At 38.9% G+C, this 27,617-nt stretch overlaps 1 protein-coding gene across 9 annotated transcripts in view; it reads right to left on the bottom strand.

The window, feature by feature from the left end:
- Positions 1-6,204: 6,204 nt before the first annotated feature.
- pou6f2 (POU class 6 homeobox 2) overlaps positions 6,205-27,617 on the bottom strand; it is a 185,752-nt gene continuing 164,339 nt past the window's right edge. For 8 of the 9 annotated variants that reach the window (XM_057824563.1, XM_057824558.1, XM_057824565.1 and 5 more), the window contains 4 exons: positions 23,286-23,495; positions 18,679-18,835; positions 11,873-12,041; positions 6,205-8,202 (listed from right to left, as the gene is read on the bottom strand). In XM_057824563.1, coding sequence (XP_057680546.1) covers positions 7,680-8,202; positions 11,873-12,041; positions 18,679-18,835; positions 23,286-23,495 — 1,059 coding nt within the window. In that variant the 3' untranslated portion in view covers positions 6,205-7,679. The remainder of the gene's footprint in view (positions 8,203-11,872; positions 12,042-18,678; positions 18,836-23,285; positions 23,496-27,617) is intronic. The other variant, XM_057824561.1, reaches the window with a different exon arrangement.

The following is a 27,617-nucleotide window of genomic DNA, read 5'->3' as shown; positions in this document are numbered from 1 at the left end:
AAACGATCGCTTCAACACACATCCAAGCGGTCCATATAATTCAGGAGCATAAAACACCGCGTGAAATATGAAATAAACATGCTTTTTAGTGTCATACGCAGTGTTGTTAATCTTTAAAAAAGTAATTAATTACAGTTACAAATTACTTCTAACAAGTAATTGAGTTACTAACTCGGTTACCTGAATGTAAGAGTAATTACTTACTTGGAAAAGTAACTGGTGTTACCTTTCATGTTTGTTTTTTTTTCATTCCAAAAAAACAAAAACAAAAACATTATAACTTTTGCTATGTTTGGAAGTCATTTAATGTTCTGAATCATCGTTAACGTTGTTAAAATTGCTCCCGTTATTGCATTAGTTCCCCTCTGTCTACTTTTGACATGTGAAAGTTTGAAAACTGTTTTATCATTTAAAGATAGATTCAAGTCAAGATTTTGGAGATTTAGGAGTATTTTAGATAAAAAGTTACTTAGGTTCGCGAGAAAGGTTCTCTACAACAGAGCCTTCCTGAGAAGTCTACTGCTTTAAGGTGGTGGCTGTTTACCAACGCCGGCAAGTCTAGCATTTTGCATTTAGGTCTGTACACATATGCTAACGCCCCCGTGTCTGTCATTTTGCATCTAGTTCTATATACATGTGATATCTAGCATCGTACTGTAGCATCATGTGGGCGTAGTTTGTAGACTATCGGCTACAGTCAGGTATTATTGGAGCCACCTAGCATCGCGTTTGCAACGGCGTCACAACTTCCTTCCGTCCTCCCCACTCCTGCTCTGCTCTCTTGTCTCTGTGGGTCCGTGTCTCCAACTTTTCTCGCGTCATTTAACCAACGCGTAGTAACGCACACCTTTACATCATCAGTGACATCTTCAGTCTAAGCTGCACTAGAAGCTATAATGCTGAGGGAAGTACAGCCACTGAGTTCTATCTCCTTTTTCTCACTCTACCTACCACTTGTCTTAATTTATTTCTATTTTTCAATGTTAATATCTAGTTGACTAGTCTCTTCATCACTAGTCACCCAGTGTCCCCTTTCCCCCTTCCCCTCTGGGGAGGGGCTATTTTTCAGCTGCAGCCTCCTGACTATCCGGACCCCTGGCTGGATGGACGTCCTCGTCGCCACCTCCGTCTGATGTGGCTAGATGGACCTCTTCCTGTTCCTTTACTCTATTGCATATTTACAAACTGTAACTCCATCTGCTAATTCCCATTGGCAGTCCGGGTGCATCCTGTCTATCCGTCCTGGGAGTGGATCTCTCCTGACTGTGGTACTCCCCAAGGTTTCTCATTTCTCCCAGAGAGTTTTGGAGTTTTTCCTTGCCGACATGGAGGGTCGAAGGATGGGGGATGCCCAGGACTTGACCTTTATTTATTTCATCTCTATTTATTTCATCTGCTGTTTCTGACTGTGTATCATATTGCCTCTGCAAAGCCCTTTGAGACAACCTTGTTGTGATTTAGGGCTATACAAATAAAATTTAATTGAACTGAATTGACGGTAACGGCGTTGCCAAGATGAGAAAAGTGATTAATTACTCACTACCGAAAAAAATAACACCGTTAGTAATGCCGTTAGACTCTAACGCCGTTAGACTCTAATGCCGTTATTCACAACACTGGTCGTACGCACTTTTAGGGTGTGCGCTGTTTTGACGTCACATGTCAACTAGAGATGTCCCGATCGATTGGCATCCCGATAGATCAGGTCCGATCACGTCATTTTCAAAGTATTGGAATCGGCAAAAATGATATCGACCATGCCTTTTTTTTAATATATATATATATATATTTTTTTTTTAATTAAATCGTTTTCTAATTGTATTTAACGTTACAGACATAATGTGTTACACTCATCCAGAGTCTTTACTTTAGGCTTAAGGTAGGGTTATCAAATTTATCCCAATAACGGCGGTAATAGATTTTTTGTAAATGTATCACGTTAAAAAATTTAACGCAATTAATGCATGCGTTGCACGACCCACTCACGCATTGTCGCGCTCAATCTGTAATGGCGCCATTTTACCAATATAGAGAGATAAAAAGCAGCATAAAATAAGTAGAGTGAATTTTGGCAGCCTTTAGAGACTTATTTTAATTGGCTAAAGCCTTACAATCCCTCTCCCAACGATTAGAAATATCATGGGAAGCAATGTGGAGAAGCAAGGTTGTATTTAATCTTTTTTAAACACCTTATTTTATTTCCCAACGCAGAGAAGATATATCAATTGCTAGCACTACGCACAGTCATGGTTCCACTTCCCATCATGCATTGGGGCATGGCTGCAGTATTATTTACTGAAAGCTCAACAAATCCACTAGATGGCAATATTTAGTCACAATATACAAAGTCACAAGTCTTTCTATCGGTGGATCCCTCTCACAGAAAGAATGTTAATAATGTAAATCCCATCTTGAGGATTTATTGTCATAATAAACAAATACAGTACTTATATACTGTATGTTGAATGTATATATTCATTCGAGTTTTATTCATTTTTTTCTTAATGCATTGCCAAAATGTATATGATCGGGAAAAATTATCGGGAATGATTGGAATTGAATCGGGAGCAAAAAAAAAGCAATCGGATCGGGAAATATCGGGATCGGCAGATACTCAAACTAAAACGATTGGGATCGGATCGGGAGCAAAAAAACATGATCGGAACAACCCTAATGTCAACCGTTAAATTTCACATTTTTAGCGTGTCCGGTCTACACAGTCTGCCCCGGACCAGTGCGTAACCTATCATTTGGACTGTCAGATTGATGATCCCGGCCACATCTGGCGCACCGAGGCGTTAAGCAGACGTGATTGCTATGTGGATCTGGCGAGCTGACGCCGGATCCATCGCACAGTCATTGCTATCGGGTTTGGACTGCCAGATTGATGATCCCCGCTGCAACTGGCGCACTGACGTTCAGCGGGTAGTATTGCTATGTGGATCTGGTGAGCTGACGCCGGATATGGCGCACAGTAGGAGTGGGAACCTCTTGGTACCTCAAGATACTATTCGATTTGCGATACAAAGCTCACGATAACGATGATCTGACGATATGGCGATACAACGATGATCGATACATTGGTCAGGAAATCATTCTAGGATATTCTACAAACTAATAAACAAAAAAACAAGCTTCTGCTGTGAATCGGAATGAGTTTATCACTTGTAGACGTCCAATCCATTTGAACTGGGAGGGTGGCAGCGAATGAACATTCGTTCATTCGCTGCCATCCCTCCCACTTCAAACGGATTGAACGTCTATGGCCTGTAGTAGCAGCCAATGCCAGGCAATGAGGTAATTTTGGGCAATTTAAGGTAATTTTCCTGTTGATTTTCAGTTACTTCATGTTGATTTTGGGGTATTTTATGGGTTTCTTCCTGTTCAGTTTGAGTTACAGAACAGGAAGTGACCTGGGAATCACCCAAAAGAATAGGCAGTGACTCAAACTCAACAGAAAATGACCTGTAAATGCCCTAAAATGAACAGCAAGTGACCTTTAAATGCACTGAAAATCAGACAGAATGACTGTGAATGCGCTGGTTTCAAATGAACGAACGTTCCCAGTCTAAATAGATTGTGCGTCGAGCACCGTCAATGCAGCCCTGGAGTTAACCGAGACACTATTATGGTGGAAGATTTTGGTAGCAACTTGTTGGTTCATTTTTATTCATTTTTTTTTAGATATCGACACCTTTTAAAAACGATATCTCGATTCTTGGCAGGAGCATATTGATAACCTTTTGGGATTCAAAGTATCACGATATATCACCATTTCGATATTTTGTCACACCCCTAGCGCACAGTCACCTGCTCTTGGCTGCGATGTCGTTTGAAATGGCTGTTTCTTGCCGTCTCTGTGAATGAATGTGAATTTTGGCTGCCCTCGGGGGCCCCAACCAACTGCCTGGCTTGCCTGTCCGCTAGCCCAGCCTCTGCAAGTAGAGTGAAGTATCTTGCACAAGAATACGACGACAATAGGTACAGTTGGGAGTTGGAATTCCATCCCCTGAATCTTTAATCCATGGACAACCTGCTCAACTAACCGCTCAACCACCTGCGCCACAATGTTTGATCACGAAAACATTAAAAAAAAAAAAAAAATTGATCACAACGTCAAACAATTGTTTATTCCTAATGTTATATTACAAATCACTCCAGCCATTTTTTAAAGTTATTTTTAATATAAATAAACCAATGCAAAAAAAAAAAGTGTTGCGTAGTAAATGACCAAAACAAATATTGCTTCATCATAGATTAAATACAGTTTATTATCATTATTAAAAAAAAAAAAAAAAAAAAACAACCTCTGCAGAACATTTGCGCTTTGGTTTCAAGTTGGTCGACTGCTTCTAAAAACAAAAAAACATCCTAAAAAGTAGCATTTGGAGATTGCAAATTACAAACAGGACGTTTGCTTGTATGTGTGTGTGAAAAAACACCCGAAAATAAATAACGTGAGGTAAACGTGGCGCCGTCTGTACAGAATTCTTTTTTTTTATGTCAAGATTGTCAACATGGTGAAAATTCTCTGTACAATGTGCATAACAAGTCGACAGCTTTGGTCCGGGCCACACGATAAGACTCAAATACAACAAAAATACTCCTTCCTGTTCCTGTATGTGGGCAAAAAAAGAAAAAGCTTGGCAGTGAATGAGTTAATCATCCAAAAAAACCTCTTCTAATGGGTCAATTTGACCCAACAATTCTCTATAAAATGTCAGAAATGAAAGCACACATAAAATAAAAGGGGACTGATCAACACATTTCAGTATTTTGGTTAACACTATCAGTGCTTGAATTCATTTTGGGCTGCTGCTGCCACATGCACAGAAAAGCGTGACATGCAAATATTGCCAAGATTTACATGACATAAAAAAAAATCTTTTTCAAGGTTTCAATAGTCATTTTTGGTTTGTTTTTATGTGTTAAAAGTGATCCGATCCGGTTGGAAAAAACAGTCCCTTGAGCTGACGTCTGTCGGGTTCTTTGGCAAGCGGGCTCGTCGTCAACATCGCGTGTGGTTTACAAAGAGCTGTAAAAGTTGTACAAAGTCGAGAAGATTATTTCGTATGGTATTTGGCGTGATTGCGAGTGCGAATATGTACATAGAAAGAAGGAAGGAGAAAAAGGTGGCGCTTAAAGCTCGCGTCTGCGCGTACAAATGTAAAAATGTAGAGCACATTTACATTACAAAAAGTATTCTTGGATGCCACATACTTTGGTAAATAGTGTTTTCATTTGGTATGTTCACCCCTCCCCTATCCCGCAATTGGTTTGACATGGGAACGTTTTTGTATAGAGGTACCTTGACTTACGAGTTGAGTTTGTAAGTCGAATCAATTTAGGAAAAAAATCCTGTTTTCACTCTTCTTTTTTTGACAAATTTACACAGTAAGAGTGTGAGTCCATTGCTGCCATCTTGTGGTGTTGTTCACAAAATTACTGATGAATGTAGACTGTTTACCCCAAAAATGTACTTCCATGAAGTTGGCCCCCCATCAGATGCAAATTTATAGAAAAATTATGTAATTCATTTGCGCTGAAATTTTTTTCCGATTCTGCTATTGTTTTTGAGAGGGTAACAATTCTTTTATAGGTCAATCTGAGGTCAAATAGCCTCCCTATTTTGGTTAAAATGGCTAAAAATGGTGTCAATCGTTTGTGCTACGTTTGTGCTGTAAAAATGTTCGTTTTTGCTCGTTTTTGAGATAGTTTCAAGTGATGACGTCACGCACCGCCTAATTTATTGCAAAATGGACCCGAAATTGTGTCATTCGTTTATGCCACGTTTGTGCTGTACAAAATCTGTTTGTGCTGCTATCGTTTTATAGAGATATTAATTTCGAGTGATGATGTCACTCGCTGCTTTTCCGTATCCAACTCCCGCGGCTGATGGAGCGTACCAACTCTCTCAATAACAGAGGGGTGTCCCAATAACTAGCGCAAACATAGCACAAACAAATGGCATCCCTTTGAATCCATTTTGCAGTAAATGGTGGAGATATTAAGATATTAATAATAGAAATAATATTAAGATATTCAAGGAATTTCAAGGAATTATGTGACTCGCAGCTCCCATTGACTGCAAAATTGACCGCTGCTACGTTTGCGCTAGTTTTGGGAACACCCCTCTGTTATTGAGAGAGTTGGTACGCTCTGTCAGCCTCGGGAGTTGGATACGGAAAAGCTGCGATTGACGTCATTACTCGAAATTAATATCTCAATATCTATAAAAAGCACAAACGAAAATTTTTACAGCACAAATGAAGCCTAAGTGATTGACACCATTTTTGAAAATGGGGGGCTAGTTACCTCAGATTGACCTATGAAAGAATGGTAAATATATGAACGATCGGAGCACAAACAAAACTTTTTACAGCACAAACAAGCACAAACGTAGCACAAACGATTGACATCATTTTTATATAAATTTGCGTCTGATGCGTGTGGCCAACTTCACAGAGGTCAAAAATGGATGGAACTTTAAACTACAGAGTTAAACTTTTACTCGCAAAATGCAAATTTCATTCATTTTTCATTCATTACATATTCCAAAAAGAAGTCACGTTTTGATGAAATGTCGTAATTTGCAAAATTAAAAAAAAAAAAAAAAAAAAAAACATTGTACTCCAAAGATGAGGTCATAACTCATTAAATTAAAAAAATCAATGAAAAAAATCACGTTATGATATCTAATTTGCAATTTCCGATGTTTTAGTAAGAAATTATATTTCACGAATAAAGACGTAAACTAACAAAAAAATGTCACCATTTTATGATGTAACATCGTTACTTGCACAACTAATGTGATACAAAGATGACATACAAATAACAACACAGGTAGTCCCTGAGTTTCGACTTTACGACGTCGGCGTCACATCTGCCATTTTGTCTCAAGTGTTTTTTTTTGTGGTCTTATTTTTTACCTAATTTTATTAATGTGAATGTTTTTCCCTTTGACTCCCACACGAGAGTAAGAGCGCATGTACACAGGTTAAAAAGTACGGGCACTTGAGCTAGGACTTAGCTCAAATGTCAAATGCCACATAATACATGTTTTTGGATAATTATTTTGAGGTTTAGGGGTACTTAAAGGGTTAATTCCGATTGCCACGCAAATTCGATTTACGTCGCCAGCGTAGGAAAGGAACTAGTTCATAACCTGGGGACTACCTGTACACAGAAAAACGTGGTAATAAAAACAGTCATAAAGTTAAAATAAAATGCTGTTACTTTTGAGACATAAGTCATAACATTAGGAAAAAAACACATGACCACAAATGAGTATATTCGGACAATTGTCTCAATATTCCGAAAAAGCCAGTTGCAATAAAATGTCGTAATGTTACATTACGAAACAAATTGGAAACTGGAAAAAACCATGCTAATTCCGGCAAGTTAGAACTTTTGCTGTTAAATTTGTTTTGTTAAAACTTTCACATCTTATGCACATTACCCAAAGCTTTAAAGATCAACTCAACTTTGACAGCATACCACAAGATGGCGTCATACATTTGTATATCGTTCAAATGAATCGGACAGGGCGTCAAACGGTAAGTCAAAGCACCCCTGTACGACGTCCTCACATTGTAATCTCAATTTTTTTTTGTTTTTTTGGTAAGGTGAAAATCACAAGGACGACAGCAAGTTTTTCAAGAGTCCGGGAAATGGGCTTTTCATTTGGGGATGTCGCGAAGCGGGTCCCCAAGGTCCAGGGCGGGCGGCGGCAGCGCGGCGCCGCCACCCAGCACGTCGGGCTGCTTGAGACGCTTGATGGTGTTTTTAAGCGCCTGGCGCTTGTTGCAGAACCAAACGCGCACCACCTCGCGATCGTAGTTGAGCTTCTCGGCGATCTCGGTCATTTCCTGTCCCGACGGGTGCGTGTTCTTCTCAAAGTGGCCGTTGAGGATCTCCAGGGCCTGCGGCGTGAACGAGGTGCGCCGCTTGCGCTTTTTGGAGGGCTCGCTGCCGATAAACTCGGTCAGGTTCTGCATGCCGGACCGGTGGCGGGCCTCAGCCTCCGCCATCCAGCGCTCCAGAACCGGCTTAATCTTCTGGGCGCTTTTAGGGGTGATGTCCAACTTCTCAAACCTGGCAGGATATAAAAGGCCAGGGTTCAGTTTGCCTGTCAGACTGCTAGCTATCGTGTTCTCTTGGGCTTCCTGCGGTAGGAAAAAGTGGCTTCTCAGGATGGTGTGTCTGGGGAGAGTCGAGAAAAAAACAAGCTTACTCAAAAGGTGCCCGCCGCCCGCCCCCACCCACGAAAGAAAAACTCCACGGGCCTGGGAACTGGCACAACACAAACAAAATTTCCCTTAACGTTGCTAACAAAAAAAGAAATCTCAAACTAGTTTCGTGATACCAGCTACAGTTTAAAACATATGTAGTCATACAAACACATAATAATGATGCTACTGTGCAACTACCATACAGTGGGGCAAATAAGTATTTAGTCAACCACCAGCTGTGGAAGTTCTCCTACTTGAAAAGATTAGAGAAGCCTGTAATTGTCAACATGGGTAAACCTCAACCATGAGAGACAGAATGTGCAAAAAAACCAGAAAATCACATTGTTTGATTTTTAAAGAATTTCTTTCCAAATTAGTGGAAAATAAGTATTTGGTCACCTACAAACAAGCAAGATTTCTGGCTGTCAAAGAGGTCTAACTTCTTCTAACGAGGTGTAACGAGGTCTAACGAGGATCCACTCGTTACCTGTATTAATGGAACCTGTTTTACCTAATTATCGGAATAAAAGACACCTGTCCACAATCTCAGTCAGTCACACTCCAAACTCCACTATGGCCAAGACCAAAAAGCTGTCGAAGGACACCAGAGACAAAATTGTAGACCTGGACCAGGCTGGGAGGACTGAATCTGCAATAGATAAAACGCTTGGTGTAAAGAAATCAACTGTGGGAGCAATTATTAGAAAATGGAAGACATACAAGACCACTGATAATCTCCTTCGATCTGGGGCTCCATGCACGATCTCACCCCGTGGCGTCAAAATGATAAAAAGAACGGTGAGCAAAAATCCCAGAAACACACGGGAAGGACCTAGTAAATGACCTACAGAGAGCTGGGACCACAGTAACAAAGGCTACTATCAGTAACACAATGCACCATCAGGGACTCAAATCCTGCACTGCCAGACGGGTCCCCCTGCTGAAGCCAGTATATGTCCAGGCCGGTCTGCGGTTCGCTAGAGAGCATTTGGATGATCCAGAAGAGGACTGGGAGAATGTGTTATGGTCAGATGAAACCAAAATAGAACTTTTGGGTAGAAACACAGGTTCTCGTGTTTGGAGGAGAAAGAATACTGAATTGCATCCGAAGAACACCATACCCACTGTGAAGCAGAGGGATGGAAAAATCATGCTTTGGGGCTGTTTTTCTGCAAAGGGACCAGGACGACTGATCTGTGTAAAGGAAAGAATGAATGGGGCTATGTATCGAGAGATTTTGAGTGAAAATGTCCTTCCATCAGCAAGGGCATTGAAGATGAGACGTGGCTGGGTCTTTCAGCATGACAATGATCCCAAACACACAGCCAGGGCAACAAAAGAGTGGCTTCGTAAGAAGCATTTCAAGGTCCTGGAGTGGCCTAGCCAGTTTCCAGATCTCAACCCCATAAAAAATCTGTGGAGGTAGTTGAAAGTCCGTGTTGCCCAACGACAGCCCCAAAACATCACTGCTCTAGAGGAGATCTGCATGGAGGAATGGGCCAAAATACCAGCAACAGTATTTGAAAAGCTTTTGAAGAGTTACAGAAAACGTTTGGCCTCCGTTATTGCCAACAAAGGGTACATAACAAAGTATTGAGATGAACTTTTGGTATTGACCAAATACTTATTTTCCCAATGATTTGCAAATAAATTCTTTAAAAATCAAACAATGTGATTTTCTGTTTTTTTTCCACATTCTGTCTCTCATGGTTGAGGTTTACCCATGTTGACAATTACAGGCCTCTCTCATATTTTCAAGTGGGAGAACTTGCACAGTTAGTGGTTGACTAAATACTTATTTGCCCCACTGTATACGCGAGTATGTATGGTATCTGTTAGTGACAATCAGCTCGATTTACAGCCCGATATGCTCCATTTTCACAATTTTTTAGATTGTGTGAAAAAAAAATCATACACTAAGATGTTAGAATTTTGATTTGTTTAGAACAGTGCTTAATGATTATAAATTATCAGTTCTGAAAGATCGGACTTCTTAAAATTTAGTTCGGAACAATTGTTTCCGAAAGCCTAGACTTCTTTTTTCCGCAGCGTTTTAACAATTAAAAAAAAAAATTCTGTAATGTAGGATCGGATTTTTTTGTCCATGTTTTTGCCATGTGCTCTTTTATATTTCCAGAAAGATTTTTTTTTTTCTTGTTTTAGACATTTTTGCCAATACCGCACTGAAAGGATACATTTTCAAACATTGCGCTTGCTAATTATTTTTGTTGTTTGTGTTGGGTATTATTGTACTTGTAATTAAAACTAAAAACTGACATTGAAAAATCCTTTTAGGGTTTTTGAATGTGAGTTAATAACGCTAATGTACTAGCATATCTGTCTAATTGTTCCAAAACATCGGATAGGTGTCTGATTAAATTTGAAAAATGTGACACTTCTATCTCTTGTTTTAAAACAGGTGTGAATGCAAACACTTTCACAAAATTTGAATTATAAATACTTCTGTTCTTTCTGAAAAGAACGGTAACAATTTCGATAGCTTGTACGTTTTCAAAAGAAGTCTTTGAAATAAATGATCATTTAGCGTCAATAATTCTCAATCCATGCAATTTATATTACATTATATAAAAAATAGGGCTGTCAAAATTATCGCGTTAACGGGCGGTAATTAAAAAAAAAAAAATTAATCACGTTAAAATATTTGACGCAATTAACGGACATGCCCCGCTCAAACAGATTAAAATGACAGCACAGTGTCATGTCCACTTCTTACTTGTGTTTTTTGGTGTTTTATCGCCCTCGGCTGGCGCGTGGTTGCGACTGATTTTATGGGTTTCAGCACAATGAGCATTGTGTAATTATTGACATCAACAATGGCGAGCTACTAGTTAATTTTTTTTAATGAAAATTTTACAAATCTTGTTAAAACGAAAACACTAAGAGGGGTTTTATTATAAAAATTTCTATAACTTGCACTAACATTTATCTTTTAAGAACTACAAGTCTTTCTATCCATGGATTGCTTTAACAGAATGTTAATGTTAATGCCATCTTGTGGATTTATTGTTATAATAAACAAATACAGTACTTATGTACAGTATGTTGAATGTATATATCCATCTTGTGTCTTGTCTTTCTATTCCAACAATTTACAGAAAAATATGGTATATTTTATAGATGGTTTGAATTGCGATTAATTAATTTTTAAGCTGTGATTAACTCGATTAAAAATTGTAATCGTTTGACAGCCCTAATAAATAATATAATAATAGTAAGACATCACGACTTAAAACAACCTTCCGTGTCTCCCGCACACGTGTTTATTTTACAAGCTAATGGCTTTTAATGTATGTTATAAATATTTGAATTATGCCTGCTTGTTAATATTTCATGCCGGGACTGTTTGACATTAGGCGGGAGGAGGAGGAACGCTGCGCGTTTCACATTTTATCCGACGTTTGATGTTGATGCCATGAAATTTTTAGAGGTTCCCCACGGAGGCGTCGCGTAAATAAAGCACAGGTGATCGCCAAAAAAAACCACACCACCTGACACATTATGGACCGCCATTGACGGGGCTAGACGTCCAATTGTTCTGGGACGGCGAGACTTCCTCGCGCCCCTTAGTAATTATTCAAGGCTCCTAAGGGCATGAGACGGGCGCGCTGGGGCCTCCTCACCTGCAGATGGCGGACTGGCTGTAGGCGGGCCCCTCGGCGGCGCTGAGGGCCTGACCCACCTGGGTTTGGGTCAGGCCCAGGGAGAGACGGCGAATCTTGAAGGCTTTGGCGAACTCGCGGATCTCCTCCAGGTTGACGCCGTCCACCTCGCTGGGAGCCGTCTGGGGGTCTGAACGCAATACATCAGTTCATTATTTATTCGTATTTTTCTTTGTTATATATTGCTCGTTTTTTATTATTATATTATTATCTATTAAGGCAAGCCGTGGGTGTTTTGACCGATTGAAAGAGGACGGATAGCGAGAGAGCAAGCGTAAAACTCAAGGTAAAGTGGGTTTTATTTTTCTTTGTAAATGTGGCGACTTGTTTTGTTTTTTGTTTATGGTTTTAGACTTAGAAACCTGAGCGGGACTTATGGTGCGTGGCTGCATATGAATGAGAATGCAACTGGGCGTATTAATGCGTGTTTGTTTGAATTGAATAGAATAGAATAGAATAAATAGAATAGAATAGAAAAAAAGGCTTTATTGTCATTGTACGGAGTACAATGAGATTTAAAGCTTCAACGTGTACCACATACAAAAGTACAATAAGGCTAATTAAAAAAAACACACACGTTTCAGTGGATATGGGAAATAAAATGAATAATTAGTGGTAATTTAACAGTGCGTATTAGGAGTGGGAACTTCTTGGTACCTCAAGATAAGATTCGATTTGCGATACAAAGCTCACGATAACGATGATCTGACGATATGGCGATACAACGATGATCGATACATTGGTCAGGAAATCATTCTAGGATATTCTACAAACTAATAAACAAAAAAACAAGCTTCTGCTGTGAATCGGAATGAGTTTATCACTTGTAGACGTCCAATCCATTTGAACTGGGAGGGTGGCAGCGAATGAACATTCGTTCATTCGCTGCCATCCCTCCCACTTCAAACGGATTGAACGTCTACGGCCGGTAGTGGCAGCCAATGCCAGGCAATGAGGTAATTTTGGGCAATTTAAGGTCAATTTCCTGTTGATTTTCAGTTACTTCCTGTTGATTTTGGGGTATTTTATGAGTCTCTTCCTGTTCAGTTTGAGTTACAGAACAGGAAGTCACCTGGGAATCACCCAAAAGAATAGGCAGTGACTCAAACTCACGGAAAATGACCTGTAAATGCCCTAAAATGAACAGCAAGTGACCTTTAAATGCCCTGAAAATCAGACAGAATGACTGTGAATGCGCTGGTTTCGAATGAACGAAAGTCTAAATGGATTGGACGGCGAGCACCTTCAATGCAGCCCTGGAGTTAACTGAGACACTATTATAGTGGAAGATTTTGGTAGCAACTTGTTGGTTCATTTTATGTATTTTTTTAGACATTGACACCTTTTAAAAACGATATCTCGATTCTTGGCAGGAGCATATCGATAACCTTTTGGGATACAAAGTATCACGATGTATCAATATTTCGATATCTTGTCACACCCCTACTGCGTATATGACAATTTACAGTACTCAGACATAGACTTCACTATCTGTTGATGGACACGGGGCTCAGGGACGATCCGTAGGGGGCCCTTTTTAAAAAACTTAAAATTCAAATATTTTCAAAACCAAAGCCACTAGCAACCTAAAACCAAAACAGGCACCTCCCTTCGGCATATACAGTGGGGAGAACAAGTATTTGATACACTGCCAATGGGAAAACCCATTGGCAGTGTATCAAATACTTGTTCTCCCCACTGTATGTGTCTCCATGAGCAGTTGCATCAAACAATTCAAAGTCGTTCCATAATAAAATCCTGATTATTTTTTGTATAAGTATAACAAAACTTAAAATGGCTATAAGATTCTAAGATTTTATGCTAGATGCACAAAAATCACCAAATGCGGGCATAATCACCAATATTTTCAGGATCAATAGCAATATTTACCACATCATATAAGTTTTTGCCAGAAATAGCAACTTAATTGTTTTTACAAAATCCAACATGGCAGCCGTCACAAAGAGCTTTTTAAGATGAGCATTCTTGTAAATAAAAGCCTAAAATGCGAAATTTCTATAGATATCAAGGTAAAACAGTCTATATTCTTGGTTAAAAGCAAAAAAACGGGCAGTTATCGTTCATTTTACATAAATATTTCAAGCAAAAGTTATGGTATTGTGTAATCCAACATGGCGGTCTTCACGAAACAAAGAGCTTTTTAAGTTGAAATTTCTTGTAAATAAATGCTTAAATCGTGCAAATTCTATAGATATCAAGGTAAAACAGTCTATATTCTTGGTTAAAAGCAAAAAACGAGCAGTTATCGTTCATTTTACATAAATATTTCAAGCAAAAGTTACGTTATTGTGTAATCCAACATGGCGGCCGTCACGAAACAAAGAACTTTTTAAGTTGAAATTTCTTGTAAATAAATGCTTAAATCGTGCAAATTCTATAGATATCAAGGTAAAACAGTCTATATTCTTGGTTAAAAGCAAAAAACGAGCAGTTATCGTTCATTTTACATAAATATTTCAAGCAAAAGTTACGTTATTGTGTAATCCAACATGGCGGCCGTCACGAAACAGAGATTTTTAAGTTGGAAATTCTTGTAAATAAATAATTAAATCGTGGAATTTCTATAGATATGACTGTAAAACACTCTAGACTCTTGGTTAAATCAAAAATCCGGGCAGTTGTCATTCATTTTACGTAAATATTTCAAGCTAAAGTTAGGCAAGATTTTTCCATTCATTTCATTGTAGTTACGTATGTATTTATGTGACTGTATTTACTGCTTGTATGCAGTAAAACCTTCGTCCTGTTTCCACGCAGCGTGTGTTTGAGTTTATCACAGTGAAAGCCACTTCAGCTCTGCCTGGGTCGGCCCCCTACGGTAAGGCGTGGCGCAATGTCTTTGGGAGTAGTCTTGTCAACTACTGGTGCACGATAATTATTGGTCCGATAATTATCGATCCGATAATAGGAATTATGACGTCATCCCGATAAATCCAATAACATTTATAATAGGACCGATAATATGTACTGTTCTGGCTTTACAGTTTCTAGTATGGGAAATCAGTTGACCATTTGCGGGCCATTGCTCCCACCTGCCGGTCAGAATAATTCAATGCATCTATTTTTTTGTTACAGTAGTTTGGTTCAATCACTTCCACATTGCAGTGTCTAGCGGGAGCATTGACAGTCGTGAATGCTTTCTGTTACGTTGCCACCTCGGAAATATATGTAAGTATTTTATGTTTACTCTAACATATGGATGTGCAATATATGTTTACTTCTGTGGTGAAGGGTCATATGTACAGAACTTCATAAGTTGTGTTATAGAAGCCAGCCAATGCTTTAGTAGCTCAAGCTAGTGTGCTATGCTATACATATAATAGTTGTGTATATAAATTTATTGTGCAGTTTGTTGTATATTGAGTATTGAATATGTGTATTTTTCTGTTGTACTTTCACAATATTAAGACGAGTGTCTTCCCATAAAAGCTAGGAAAGACCAAGCCTTTTGGTTTATAGAAGTGCATTCATTCTTAGCTGGCTGTTGGGCAGTGCAGAAGTGAACCGCACTGTTCTGTTCATGTCATTATGAAAATCTGATGAGATCAAAGGCAAATCTCTGATGAATCCACTAGTTTTTTGTTTTTGTTTTTTTAAACCTCCAGGTGTTCAAAAACTCAGGTTATACATTGAAAAAATTCTATATTTATTATCGGTTATCGATATTGGTATCGGCTTTGAGGAGCAGGAAGTTATCGATATCGGTATCGGTTTCAAAAAATGGATATCGTGCACCCCTATTGTCAACTGATGGTGGAGTCTATGACTTAGACTAGGAGGAAGCTGTCTGACTTGATTTGATAGTGCAAAGGACAATTTCCGCAGAGTTATTGACGTGATAGTGTAAAAATGCTATAATGTAGCTGTGCAAATATTGCATATGCAGTACCCAGATTATGCAATACCCAGATTGAGACAGATTTCTGAGAACATATTACGTCGTGAGATGAATGTGACAATGTTGTGGCATTAGCAGTGCAATGACCGTGACATTTCAGTGTAAACTTGAGTTGAGTATGGTGACAGTTTTTAGAAAGAAACTGTCTCTCAGTCTGTTTTGGCTGGTATGGCACTGTAGCGCCTGCCAGAGGGCAACAGGTTGAAGAGTTGGAAGCTAGGGTGTGTATAGTCTTTTATATACTTTATACAGTATACGTATATATACTGTATATAAAGTCTACGTTAATAGATATGGTCAAAATCGCTTATAAGAAATATGACTGCTCTAAAAAAAAAAAAGTATTTTTTTAATCTCTCAGACATCATTAAAGCACTTGAAGGAATACAAATGGACAAATGCATGTATAGTTAATAATAGACTTCTCTAGCGTCTGAACAACTAACTCAATATTCAATACGTAAAAAAATAAAAAATGTACTGATGACAGTTTGCGCATAGATATTGATGTAACAGTGCAAAAATGTTACAAAGTAACTGTGCAAATATTGCATTTGCAGTACCGAGTGAGACGTATGTCTGAGAGCATAGTACTTAATGAGATGCATGTGACAATGTTGTGGCATTAGCAGTGCAATGACAGTGACCGTGCAAATTTTTGAGTTGAGTAAAGTGACAGCTCTTGGAAAGAAACTGTCTCTTTGTTTTGTTATTGGTTAATTAATAATTTTGATCAATCAAATGTTTCTTTGTAACATCTTTCGAATGTAAATATCCCATGTTAATAAGTGGACATATGCGGCTAATAGTCAAGTGTGGCGTATATATGAATATTTTTCTTAAATTTTGAGGAATTTGGGCTGTGCGGCTTATAGTCAGGTATACTCTATCGTGTGGAAATTATGTTTTTTTTTTTTTCAATATACTTTTGGATTATTTTGTTGCTAGTAGCCTTTAACTTATTCGCCGCAAACCCATTTTGCATTGAGTGATATTGTACTGTCAATGACGGCCCTAGATGTCTAATCCAATTTGACGTTTGATCGCCGTCAATGAGTTAATACTTACATCCCTAGTATATACAGTAGGGCAAATCAGTATTTAGTCAACCAATAATTGTGCAAGTTCTCCCGGCTTGAAAATATTAGAGAGGCTTGTAAAGGTCAACATGGGTACGCCTCAACCATGAGAGACAGAATGTGGAAAAAAAAAACCAGAAAACTGAGACTGACTAGGCCACTCCAGGACCTTGAAATGTTTCTTACGAAGCCACTCCTTTGTTGGCCTGGCTGTGTGTTTGGGATCATTGTCATGCTGAAAGACCCAGCCACGTCTCATCTTCAATGCCCTTGCTGATGGAAGGAGATTTTCACTCGAAATCTCTCGATACATTGCCCCATTCATTCTTTCCTTTACACAGATCAGTCGTCCTGGTCCCTTTGCAGAAAAACAGCCCCAAAGCATGATGTTTCCACCCCTATGCTTCACAGTGGGTATGGTGTTTTTCTTCTTCGGATGCAATTCAGTATTCTTTCTCCTCCAAACACGAGAACCTGTGTTTCTACCAAAAAGTTCTATTTTGGTTTCATCTGAAGATAACACATTCTCCCAGTCCTCTTCTGGATCATCCAAATGCTCTCTAGCGAACCGCAGACGGCCCTGGACGTGTTCTTTCTTCAGCAGGGGGACACGTCTGGCAGTGCAGGATTTGAGTCCTTCACGGCGCATTGTGTTACTGATAGTAGCCTTTGTTACTGTGGTCCCAGCTCTCTGTAGGTCATTCACTAGGTCCCCCCGTGTGGTTCTGGGATTTTTGCTCACCGTTCTTGTTATCATTTTGATGCCACGGGGTGAGATCTTGCATGGAGCCCCAGATCGAGGGAGATTATCAGTGGTCTTGCATGTCTTCCATTTTCTAATAATAGCTCCCACAGTTGATTTCTTTACACCAAGCGTTTTACCTATTGCAGATTCAGTCTTCCCAGCCTGGTGCAGGTCTACAATTTTGTCTCTGGTGTCCTTCGACAGCTCTTTGGTCTTGGCCATGGTGGAGTTTGGAGTGTGACTGACTGAGATTGTGGACAGGTGTCTTTTATACCGATAATGAGTTAAAACAGGTGCCATTAATACAGGTAACGAGTGGAGCCTCATTAGACCTTGTTAGAAGAAGTTAGACCTCTTTGACAGCCAGAAATCTTGCTTGTTTGTAGGTGACCAAATACTTATTTTCCACTCTAATTTGGAAATAAATTCTTTAAAAATCAAACAATGTGCTTTTCTGTTTTTTTTCCATATTCTGTCCCTCATGGTAGAGGTTTACCAATGCTGACAATTACAGGCCTCTCTAATCTTTTTAAGTAGGAGAACTTGCACAATTGGTGGTTGACTAAATACTTATTTGCCCCACTGTATGACCACTTAAGTGTTGAATATGATACATTCCAGGCATGTTTGTTTATCCATTTTTGCTTGGGAATAAAAGCAACAAAACAAAATTTACATGGTGTGAATCAAGTTGTCAGCGAGAAACTGTGCACACCTCTCATCAACCGACAAAAACGACTCCCTAAAAGTTGTGTCTGGCGCTAATCAAAGAGTCCGAAGACGCGTGCGGATGACAGGTGCCCGTGGCATCCTGCTTAGCAAAGCAAAGTTTGCGCCTGTGAATTATTCATCTTGGTCATTATCGATCAATTATTAAAGGAATCCTCCAAGCGTGTTTAAGCCAAAAATCTATGGGGACGCCGTCTCTTCACGTGCGGGAGCGTCGTCAGTGACGTCTTTTTTAAGTGTGAAGAAAACGGGATGAGCGTATTGAAATATTAAGACGATGTAAACAAGTACGTACTGCTGACTAGTTGTCCCACGCTGAGCGCGGAGGACGAAGACGAGCTGGACGAGGACGAAGAGGGCTGGTGGAGGGGGCTGTGCCGGTGGGCCGCGTGGAGCAGGCCGGGCTGCGAGGACGACGAAGATGGCGACGAGGACGCCGGGCCCTGCTGGCTCTGAAAAATAGCAAAAATAGCAAATACAGCAAAACAGCAATGGCAAAATATAAGATAAACATTTGGATTTATTTAAAACAAATATATATTATATTAATTATAATTATATTATATTAATAATATATTTAAAATAGAATAGTTTTCATCTGATGAGGATAAAAAGAGAAAGGAAAAGTGAATAAACTTTAAATTAAATATGTATTTATTTATTTTAAACTTATTTAATGAATTACAAAATATATAGATTTTATTTAATGTATTTAGAATATATTTTTATGTGATATCTATAAGAAAACAGCAAGGTGAAACAAATTATATTTTTATTTTATATTAATGTAATAAATATTAAATTTAATATCTTTAAAATATATATTTTGATTTAATGTACCGTATTGGACAGAATACAAGACGGTGTTTTTTGCACTGAAATAACACTGAAAAAGAGGGGGTCTTCTTATATTTGTGGTCTAGACATTACACCCATTCACGACGTTAGATGGCGCCAGATATCATTGAAGCAATGTTCTGTCATGATAAATCTCAGCTACTCTTTTTAGTTTAACCAGTTTGCATTATGTTATTGCAATGTTTTTCCTTATTCAGATTTGTTTCAAGACTACAGTTACAGTTAGATCACTTTGATGGTTAATGCAGTTATTGCAATTTTGTTGTTTTATCACAATAGATTGGTTTATTTACATTTAAAAAACCAGAAGCATTTCATTTACGAATGTGGTTGCACTTTAGTTTACATATTTAAATGTTCAGATATTAAGATTTGAATGAGGCAAAATAACATGCTTTTTCTCTCAAATATATTGTTATAGTCATTTGTTTCGGATGTATTGTAACTATTTTCTGTATAAAAATTAATTTGGTGTTCAAAAAGTCTTTTTTTCAAACTTGAGTCTTGAAAAAGAGGGCGTCGTCTAACAATCAGGGCCCTCTTATATTCGGGCCAATACGGTATTAAAAAAGAATTATATATCCAATGTATTAAAAATGAATATATTTTTATTTATGTTAAATAGATGCAAATGTATAAATATATGTTGATTTATTTAAAATTAGGGTTGTTCTGATCATGTTTTTTTGCTCCCGATCCGATCCCGATCGTTTTAGTTTGAATATCTGCCGATCCCGATATTTCCCAATCTGATTGCTTTTTTTTTTTGCTCCCGATTCAATTCCAATCATTCCCGATAATTTTTCCCGATCATATACATTTTGGCAATGCATTAAGAAAAAAATGAATAAAACTCGGATGAATATATACATTCAACATACAGTACATAAGTACTGTATTTGTTTCTTATGACAATAAATCCTCAAGATGGCATTTACATTATTAACATTCTTTCTGTGAGAGGGATCCACGGATAGAAAGACTTGTAATTCTTAAAGGATAAATGTGACTTTGTATATTGTGACTAAATATTGCCATCTAGTGCATTTGTTGAGCTTTCAGTAAATGATACTGTAGCCATTTAACTGTTCTGCCCAAATGCATGATGGGAAGTGCAACCATGACTGTGCGTAGTGGCACCAATTGATATATCTTCTCTGCGTTGGGAAATAACATAGGGTGTTAAGAAAATGATCAACTACTACCTTTCCTCCCTACATTGCTTCTCACGATATTTCTAATCATTGAGAGAGGGATTGTAAGGCCTTAGCCGGTTAAAAACAGGCTCCAAAGACTGCCAAAATTCACTCTACTCATTTTACGCTGTCTTGTACCTCTATATATAGGTAAAACGGCGCCATTAAAGATTGAACGCGACAATGCGTGAGTGGGTCGTGGAACGCATGCGTTAATTGCGTTAAATATTTTAACGTGATTAATTAAAAAAAAAAATTACCGCCGTTAACGCAATAAATTTGATAGCCCTACTTTAAGCCAAAACTAAAGACTGTGGATGAGTGTAAGACATTTTGTCTGTAACGTTAAATACAATTAGAAAACGATTTAATTAAAAAAAACATATATATTAAAAAAAGGCATGTCCGATTTTTTTTGCCGATTCCGATACTTTGAAAATGACGTGATCGGACCCGATCACATCTTTATTTAAAAAATATTTTAAGTATACAAATGTTTATAAAAATATGATTGATTTTGAATAAACATTCCATTTATTCCTTATTTGAAGAAAAAAACAAAAAAAAAACCTTATTAAGCGATTTCCCCCCCCCAATATTTTATAATTTAACAATGATAATAATAACTTGCAATTCATCTATTTTGGTTGTCTATGATGTCAAAAAATATTTCATTTTTCATAAAAATCTGTTCTTATAAAAAACTCAGTGACAAATACCAACAAAAAACATTCACCGAATTACCTCATTCCCGACTAATTGACCATGGGAGCATCTCCAAGTCAAAATGATTGAACGTCTCTCGCCGTCAATGGCACTGAAACACAATCATTCAGCTCCATCTCCTCCCAGCTCAAAATGAATCGGATAACAATGTCGTTTTATGTTTTATTCCGCTTTCCGATGCGCTTTTACAACTCCGAGACAGGCGCGTCGTCACTTTAAAAAAGCCGGCTCCTCTTTTGCGATTAATTATTTTCACCGTGGCATGTGTTTGTTTGCGAGTACGAGCTTGCGCTGGGTTGTCAGAGCCGCTGACAGGCCGGTAGAATTATCTAGCTTCACTGGAAATATTCCAGACTGCGCAGACCTGACAAGCGTAAACGATTCCCCCGCGTGTACGCCCAAGCTTTGAAGTGGAGAGCCGCCGCTAAACATTATTTACAAACGCAATCATTCGCGGCAGCAATTAAACGGCCACTTTAGGGAACTTTTAACGTGTCGGTCGATAACGTTTACGTTGTCAAGAACATGTAAGTCGTATGGATATGAAAAAGAGTCTTTGGGGGATTTTTAGCTAGCAGCTTAAGATAGGCCTCATGCTAGCAGTGCACACAATATTGTTTTGAAATTTCAGACATATTAGCAAGCAGCTTAACATCGATTCATGCTAGCAGCACATACGACTTTCAATGCTGTTGATTGGTGACTGAGTGGGAAAATTTCTGTCACGTCTAGGGCTGCAGCAATCGATTATTCTAGGGCTGCAGCTATCGAATATTTTAGTAATCGAGTAATCGACTGAAAAATCTATCGATTAATCGAGTAATCGGATAAAACAAATATATTTTTAGGTGAAGAGCAATTATAAATATACATGAGAAAACAAGACATTTCATCTAATCTTGAACCATTTTCAGTCAATCAATGTCTTTATTTTCGATGTATATTGTTGAAAACAGCCAACAATTGCATCTCAGATGTAACTACAATAAAAAAAGACAAATTCACTGCTTTCACTTCAAAAACCTTTAGATCTTATAAAAAAAAAAATCTATATATACTGTATATACCTAAAAATGCCGTTACGCTTGATAACACACATCACTTAAAAGTTAGGATTTTTTCCCACGTGTTTCAATTGAATTTCTATTTGTGTCAAGCTATTTTTAAGTTCTAGTTAAGTTTTAAGTTCGTCTAAACTGTAAGTCCTGATAGAATTTTGAGTTTTTGCAGTGTTCAAAATAAATGTATGATACAGACTGTATTGGAGCACATTAGGGACCAGGGCTACTTGGTGTTTTATCCAGCAATGGCTACTGAGCTAAAATTGATAGTTAGCATTATTGAGTTTCTATTTTACACCCTCATCACTCCACAATGCTATGTTATGTTAAAGCCTGTATGTAAGACACGTTAGCCACGCATTGAAAATGGTCATAATTAATAGAAACCTAGCCCTCCGCAGGGCTAACGTTACTTGAGCTAGTGACAGTAACGTTAATCTTATTTATTAGCGCTTAGCGCTCTTTATTAGCGCTTAGCGCTCTATTGCTTTAAGATGGCGGCTGTTTACAAACGCTGCCCAGACGCGGCCGAGTTTGTCATTTCGCATCTAGTTCAACATACACGTGATCTCTATGAGACTCATAAGACGCTACCTGCTACCAACGTAGCATCGTGCGGGCTAGTATTTCGCAACGTCGGCGTAGTTTGTAGCGGCTGTCGGCTACAGTAAGGTTTTTTTTTTTTTTAATTGCTTCTTCCTCTACGCACGTAAAACACCAGATTGGTGCAAAGGTGTTGTCTTGTTTTGTTGGAACAAAATCTTGCACCCACTGCGGCCCTATGTGGAATAGTTTGGAGACCACTGCTCTAAACGATTAAATGACCATCAAAATATTTGTGGGTTAATTGGCTAATTGTTGATTAATCATGGAAGCCAGAGTGCAGAGACTCATGTTTCAAAGCAGGAATTTGAAGTCTGAATTTCGGTCTTTAGTTTAAAAATAAAGCTCTACATGATTATTTTGTCCACCCGTGACATTCGGCGAGCCGAAGGCTGAGCTACGCCGTGTCAGTATCACTTGCTGTCTTTTCCCGCTAGCCCGTTTGTGTTGTGTCGCACCTGCTGTCCGGGCTTGATTGGCGACAGCGTGATTCCCTGGGTGTTGATGACAGGCAGGATCTGATTGCCGATCACCGTGGCGATGATCTGGCCTTGAGCGTTGGTCAGGAGCTGCGGGGTAATCGGCGGCACCTGCAGAGCTGGGTTGCTGCCCCCTGATTGGCTGGAGGGTCCTGCCGAGTTGGGCATCAGTGGAATTGTTCCAATTATCTACAAAAAAAACAAGGAGTGGAATCAGCCTTGTTCTGTTTGAAAAAGACAAACAGTGGAGTACATGGAGTGTTTATCATTATGGCTAGGTTTATACCGCAGGTCAATGCACAAATCCGATTTTTTCGTGTTTTTTCCGACTAGAGTGAGGCACTAACTTGACGGTCGCATAGAAGTGGACTATTTTAAATCCGATCTCGGCCACTTTCATAGGAGGTTTTAAATCTGATCTGGGCCACATTTTTCCAGAATGTGGCTGGGGTCTGAACTAAAGTTGCACCGATACCGATACCAGTATCGGCAGGGGGCGCCGATCCGGCCCGAATTGGTGGTATTGGTATCGACGAGTACCAACATTTAGGGCGCCGATACCATCTACTGGCATCACTTGAACGCAAATGTACTGTCCTCCCCACGTGAGCTAACTTCCCAAATCCCAATTCATGACAAATTACCAAACGAAATTAACTCCTTCGTCTTCAATTTTAAGGATGTAGATAGACTACAACGCATATCCGCGATGTTACGCTAAAACGATTAGCATGCGTAAGCTAACGCCTGCTATTATAGCGCCGATGGGATCAGAAATGTTAAAACCGTGGGAGACTAAGCAAACTCATTCATGATGAACAATGAGTGGCAAATTAAGAGCGCCGTACTTCAAACTCGTCCTGTTTATGAAAGTCGATTGTCATATGTGTTGTGCAGTAATGAGCAGAAGTGACTTCTGTGGCCAGACAACACTCAAGCGGTGCAGCGCGCACACTAGATATCATCAAATAGCAACCTAGATGTCCAAATGTTAGATCCCATGCCAACTCCCGCGCACACACCCTAGATATCATCAAATAGCGCACACACTACAGTAGATATCATCAAATAGCAACCTAGATGTGCTACATTAGATCCCATGCCATTCGCTGCGTGAGCCCAGAGCGACGCGTAGTCCATATACTACATTGATGAATTAGAAACCACCATGACTGAATGGAAGTTAAGCAGGCGAAATCAATCCATACCAGTGACTATAGATAATGCTGCAAATACTGTTAATTCAGTACATGTTACAGATGGACTCGGACCACAAATAGGATCTTTGCTTGTATGGTAAATATAGCTGCTAAGAGAGCTGCAGCGATCAACAGTGTGCCCCACTTCACAAACAGTAAAGGTTGTTCTCAGCACTTATATACAAAATTTCTTCAGATCAGTAAGAAGTAAGCACATAAATATTATGCACTAAAATGCTTGTTTATATGATGTTATTTTTGCTTGTTAGCAAATAAAAAAATAAAAAAATAATAACAGTTGTATTTCTGTTTCAGAGCATTAAATGTATTGAATTGTATCGAAAATCGTACCGAACCATGACTTAACTGTATCGTTGCATCCCTTATACGTACATATACACACACACACACATATATATGTTTTTTTTTTTTTTTGCTAACAGAGTGGTATCGGAATGGTATCGGTATCGGCCGATACTGCACAGCCAGGTATCTGTATCGGTATCGGGCCCAAAAAATGGTATGGGTGCAACGCTAGTCTGAACTCTCAAGTCTCCCAAATCGGAATTCGGGTGACCGCTGACGACGTCAATTTGTATTGCATAGCAACGGGTGAATTCGCGCGGGAAAGAGACGTATGTGCAAGCTTTGGGCAACTTCTGTAGCTCAAGAGATTCAACATAAATCCATGGACAGTGACGTCACAGACCTCCATGTTAATTATCTAAGCATTTGTTGGCGTCTCTTTCTTGTGACATATTTTTCTGCATCTGCGCATGTGAGTCACTTTACTCTGCGCGATTTTGTGACGTGTCTATTTTTGATCTTCCACGCATTCGCAACACTTTTGGGGACGCGATTGAGCATACTGGTCTGAATGGGCATGCAAAAAGACCAGATATGACAAAAAAGTTAGATTTGTGCATTAAGACCTGCAGTATTAATCTAGCCTATGTCAATGGGCAGATACAATTTTTAATTAGGGGTGTCCCGATCCAATGACTTGATCGAAAATCAGACCGATCGCACCATTTTTCAGAGGATTGGAATTGGATGAAAAAGATTGGGTTTTTAATTAAAATAATACTGGTAGTTCCTGGGTTATGACGTACTCGACTTACGCAATGTCGACTTTACGATACCAGTGCTCGTCCGCCATTTTGTCTCCAGTCTTTTTTTTTTTCTTTTCACATAAACACATGAACTTACTGTAGTTCACAGTATCTTATTTTTTACTTTATGTGTTTTGTCCTTATCAAACGTGAAGTTGTTCAGCTTTACAAACAACAAACAAAGCAATTGTGCTTTTCCAAGCTTTTTACTTTTTACTTCACTTTTGACAATTTGTACAGCTGTAATACACATATGTTCAAAACGACACGCATTTTTACATTTTTTACACAAAACAACTGGTGTGCAAACGTCCATCTAGTCTAAACAATATGTAAATTTAGTAGATTAAATTAGCCTATTTGCATCGCAAAAGTTCGCTAGCTTAAATGCAACAAATGCTAACATATTAAAAATTCTCATAGCAAATCGCTCACACGCAGCTTCACAAACTGTAGCTGTAAACTTAATTAGAAATGCATACACAAACATGTATTAGCTGAAACAACTTACAGCCTTATGTGGGCCAAAACACAGCGCAGCTGTCCTTTATTTATGTCAGACGTCTGAGTCTGCTTCTCAGTCATACAAGGCGAGAGTCCAGCCAGACCCAACGCGGCATTGTATTCGCCATCATTAAACAAAATACAATACTTTTGGACGGTTATTTTGTGGTATTTAAAGGATTAATTTCGACATACGCGGAAATTTGGTTTATTTTGCCAACGTAGGAATGGAACTTGAATGTAACCCTGGGACTACCTGTGTATTTTTATTTTTCTGCTTCATGCTCGTACAGCCTCTCACTCTCCCTCCTGCTGCTTTTCTTGGTCACCAGAGCAGCAGGCGTTTGGTACTTAAAATTAACTATGACTAACAGGTTTGTAGCTTTGATCTGGCGAGTGAAGGCTCGGTTCCTCTACGATCAAAGGCACAAATGTGTTAATCATCGTTTAGTCAATCTTCGTTAACATAGAGGCTGTTCTCGGGCAGCGTGAACGTCAAACTGTGACTGAATTGGAGTGGACTGATATGAATAATATGAATGTTATGGAGAGTGACTAAAGTATGGCGTTAAAGGTGATGCTACATTTTGTGCTGGTGCACCTTAAGAAAAAAGTTAGGCGCAGCAGTGCAACCAATGCAAAAAGTAAATGTGGAGCCTTGGTAATATATACAGTGGTATGAAAAAGTATTTGAACCTTTTCGAATTTCTCACATTTATGCATAAAATCATCATCAAGTCTGATCTGACCTTTGTCAAAATCACACAGATAAAAAAAACTACTTTAACTAAAACCACCCAAACATTTATGTTTTCATATTTTAATGAGGATAGTATGCAAACAATGACAGAAGGAGGGAAAAATAAGTAAGTGAACTATCACATTTAATATTTTGTGCCCCCCCCCCCCCCCCCCCCCCCCTTTGGCAGCAATAACTTCAACCAGACACTTCCTTTAGCTGCAGATCAGTCTGTCATATCGATCAGGACTAATCTTGGCCCATTCTTCTCTACAAAACTGCTATAGTTCAGTCAGATTCCTGGGGTGTCTGGCATGAATCGCTGTCTTTAAGTCATGCCACAACATCTCAATGGGGTTCAAGTCTGGACTTTGACTTGGCCACTCCAGAGCGTGTATTTTGTTCTTCTGAAACCATTCTGAAGTTGATTTACTTCTGTGTTTGGATCATTGTCTTGTAGCAGCATCATTTTTTTTTTTTTAGCTTCAACTATCTGACAGACGGCCTCAGGGTTTCCTGCAAAACACCTTTATAAACCTTTGAATTCATTCTTCCATTAATGATTGCAAGTTGCCTAGGCCCTGAGGCAGCAAAACAGCCCCAAATCATGATGCTCCCTCCACCATGCTTCACGATGGGGATGAGGTATTGATGTTGGTGAGCTGTTCCATGTTTTTCTCCACACATGACGTTGTGTGTTACTCCCAAACAATTCAACTTTGGTTTCATCAGTCCACAAAATATTTTGCCAAAACTT

The sequence above is a fragment of the Corythoichthys intestinalis genome, chromosome 20, assembly GCF_030265065.1.
Source record: "Corythoichthys intestinalis isolate RoL2023-P3 chromosome 20, ASM3026506v1, whole genome shotgun sequence".
NCBI classification, from domain to species: Eukaryota; Metazoa; Chordata; class Actinopteri; order Syngnathiformes; family Syngnathidae; genus Corythoichthys; species Corythoichthys intestinalis.
This window is presented reverse-complemented; position numbering and strand designations above follow the sequence as displayed.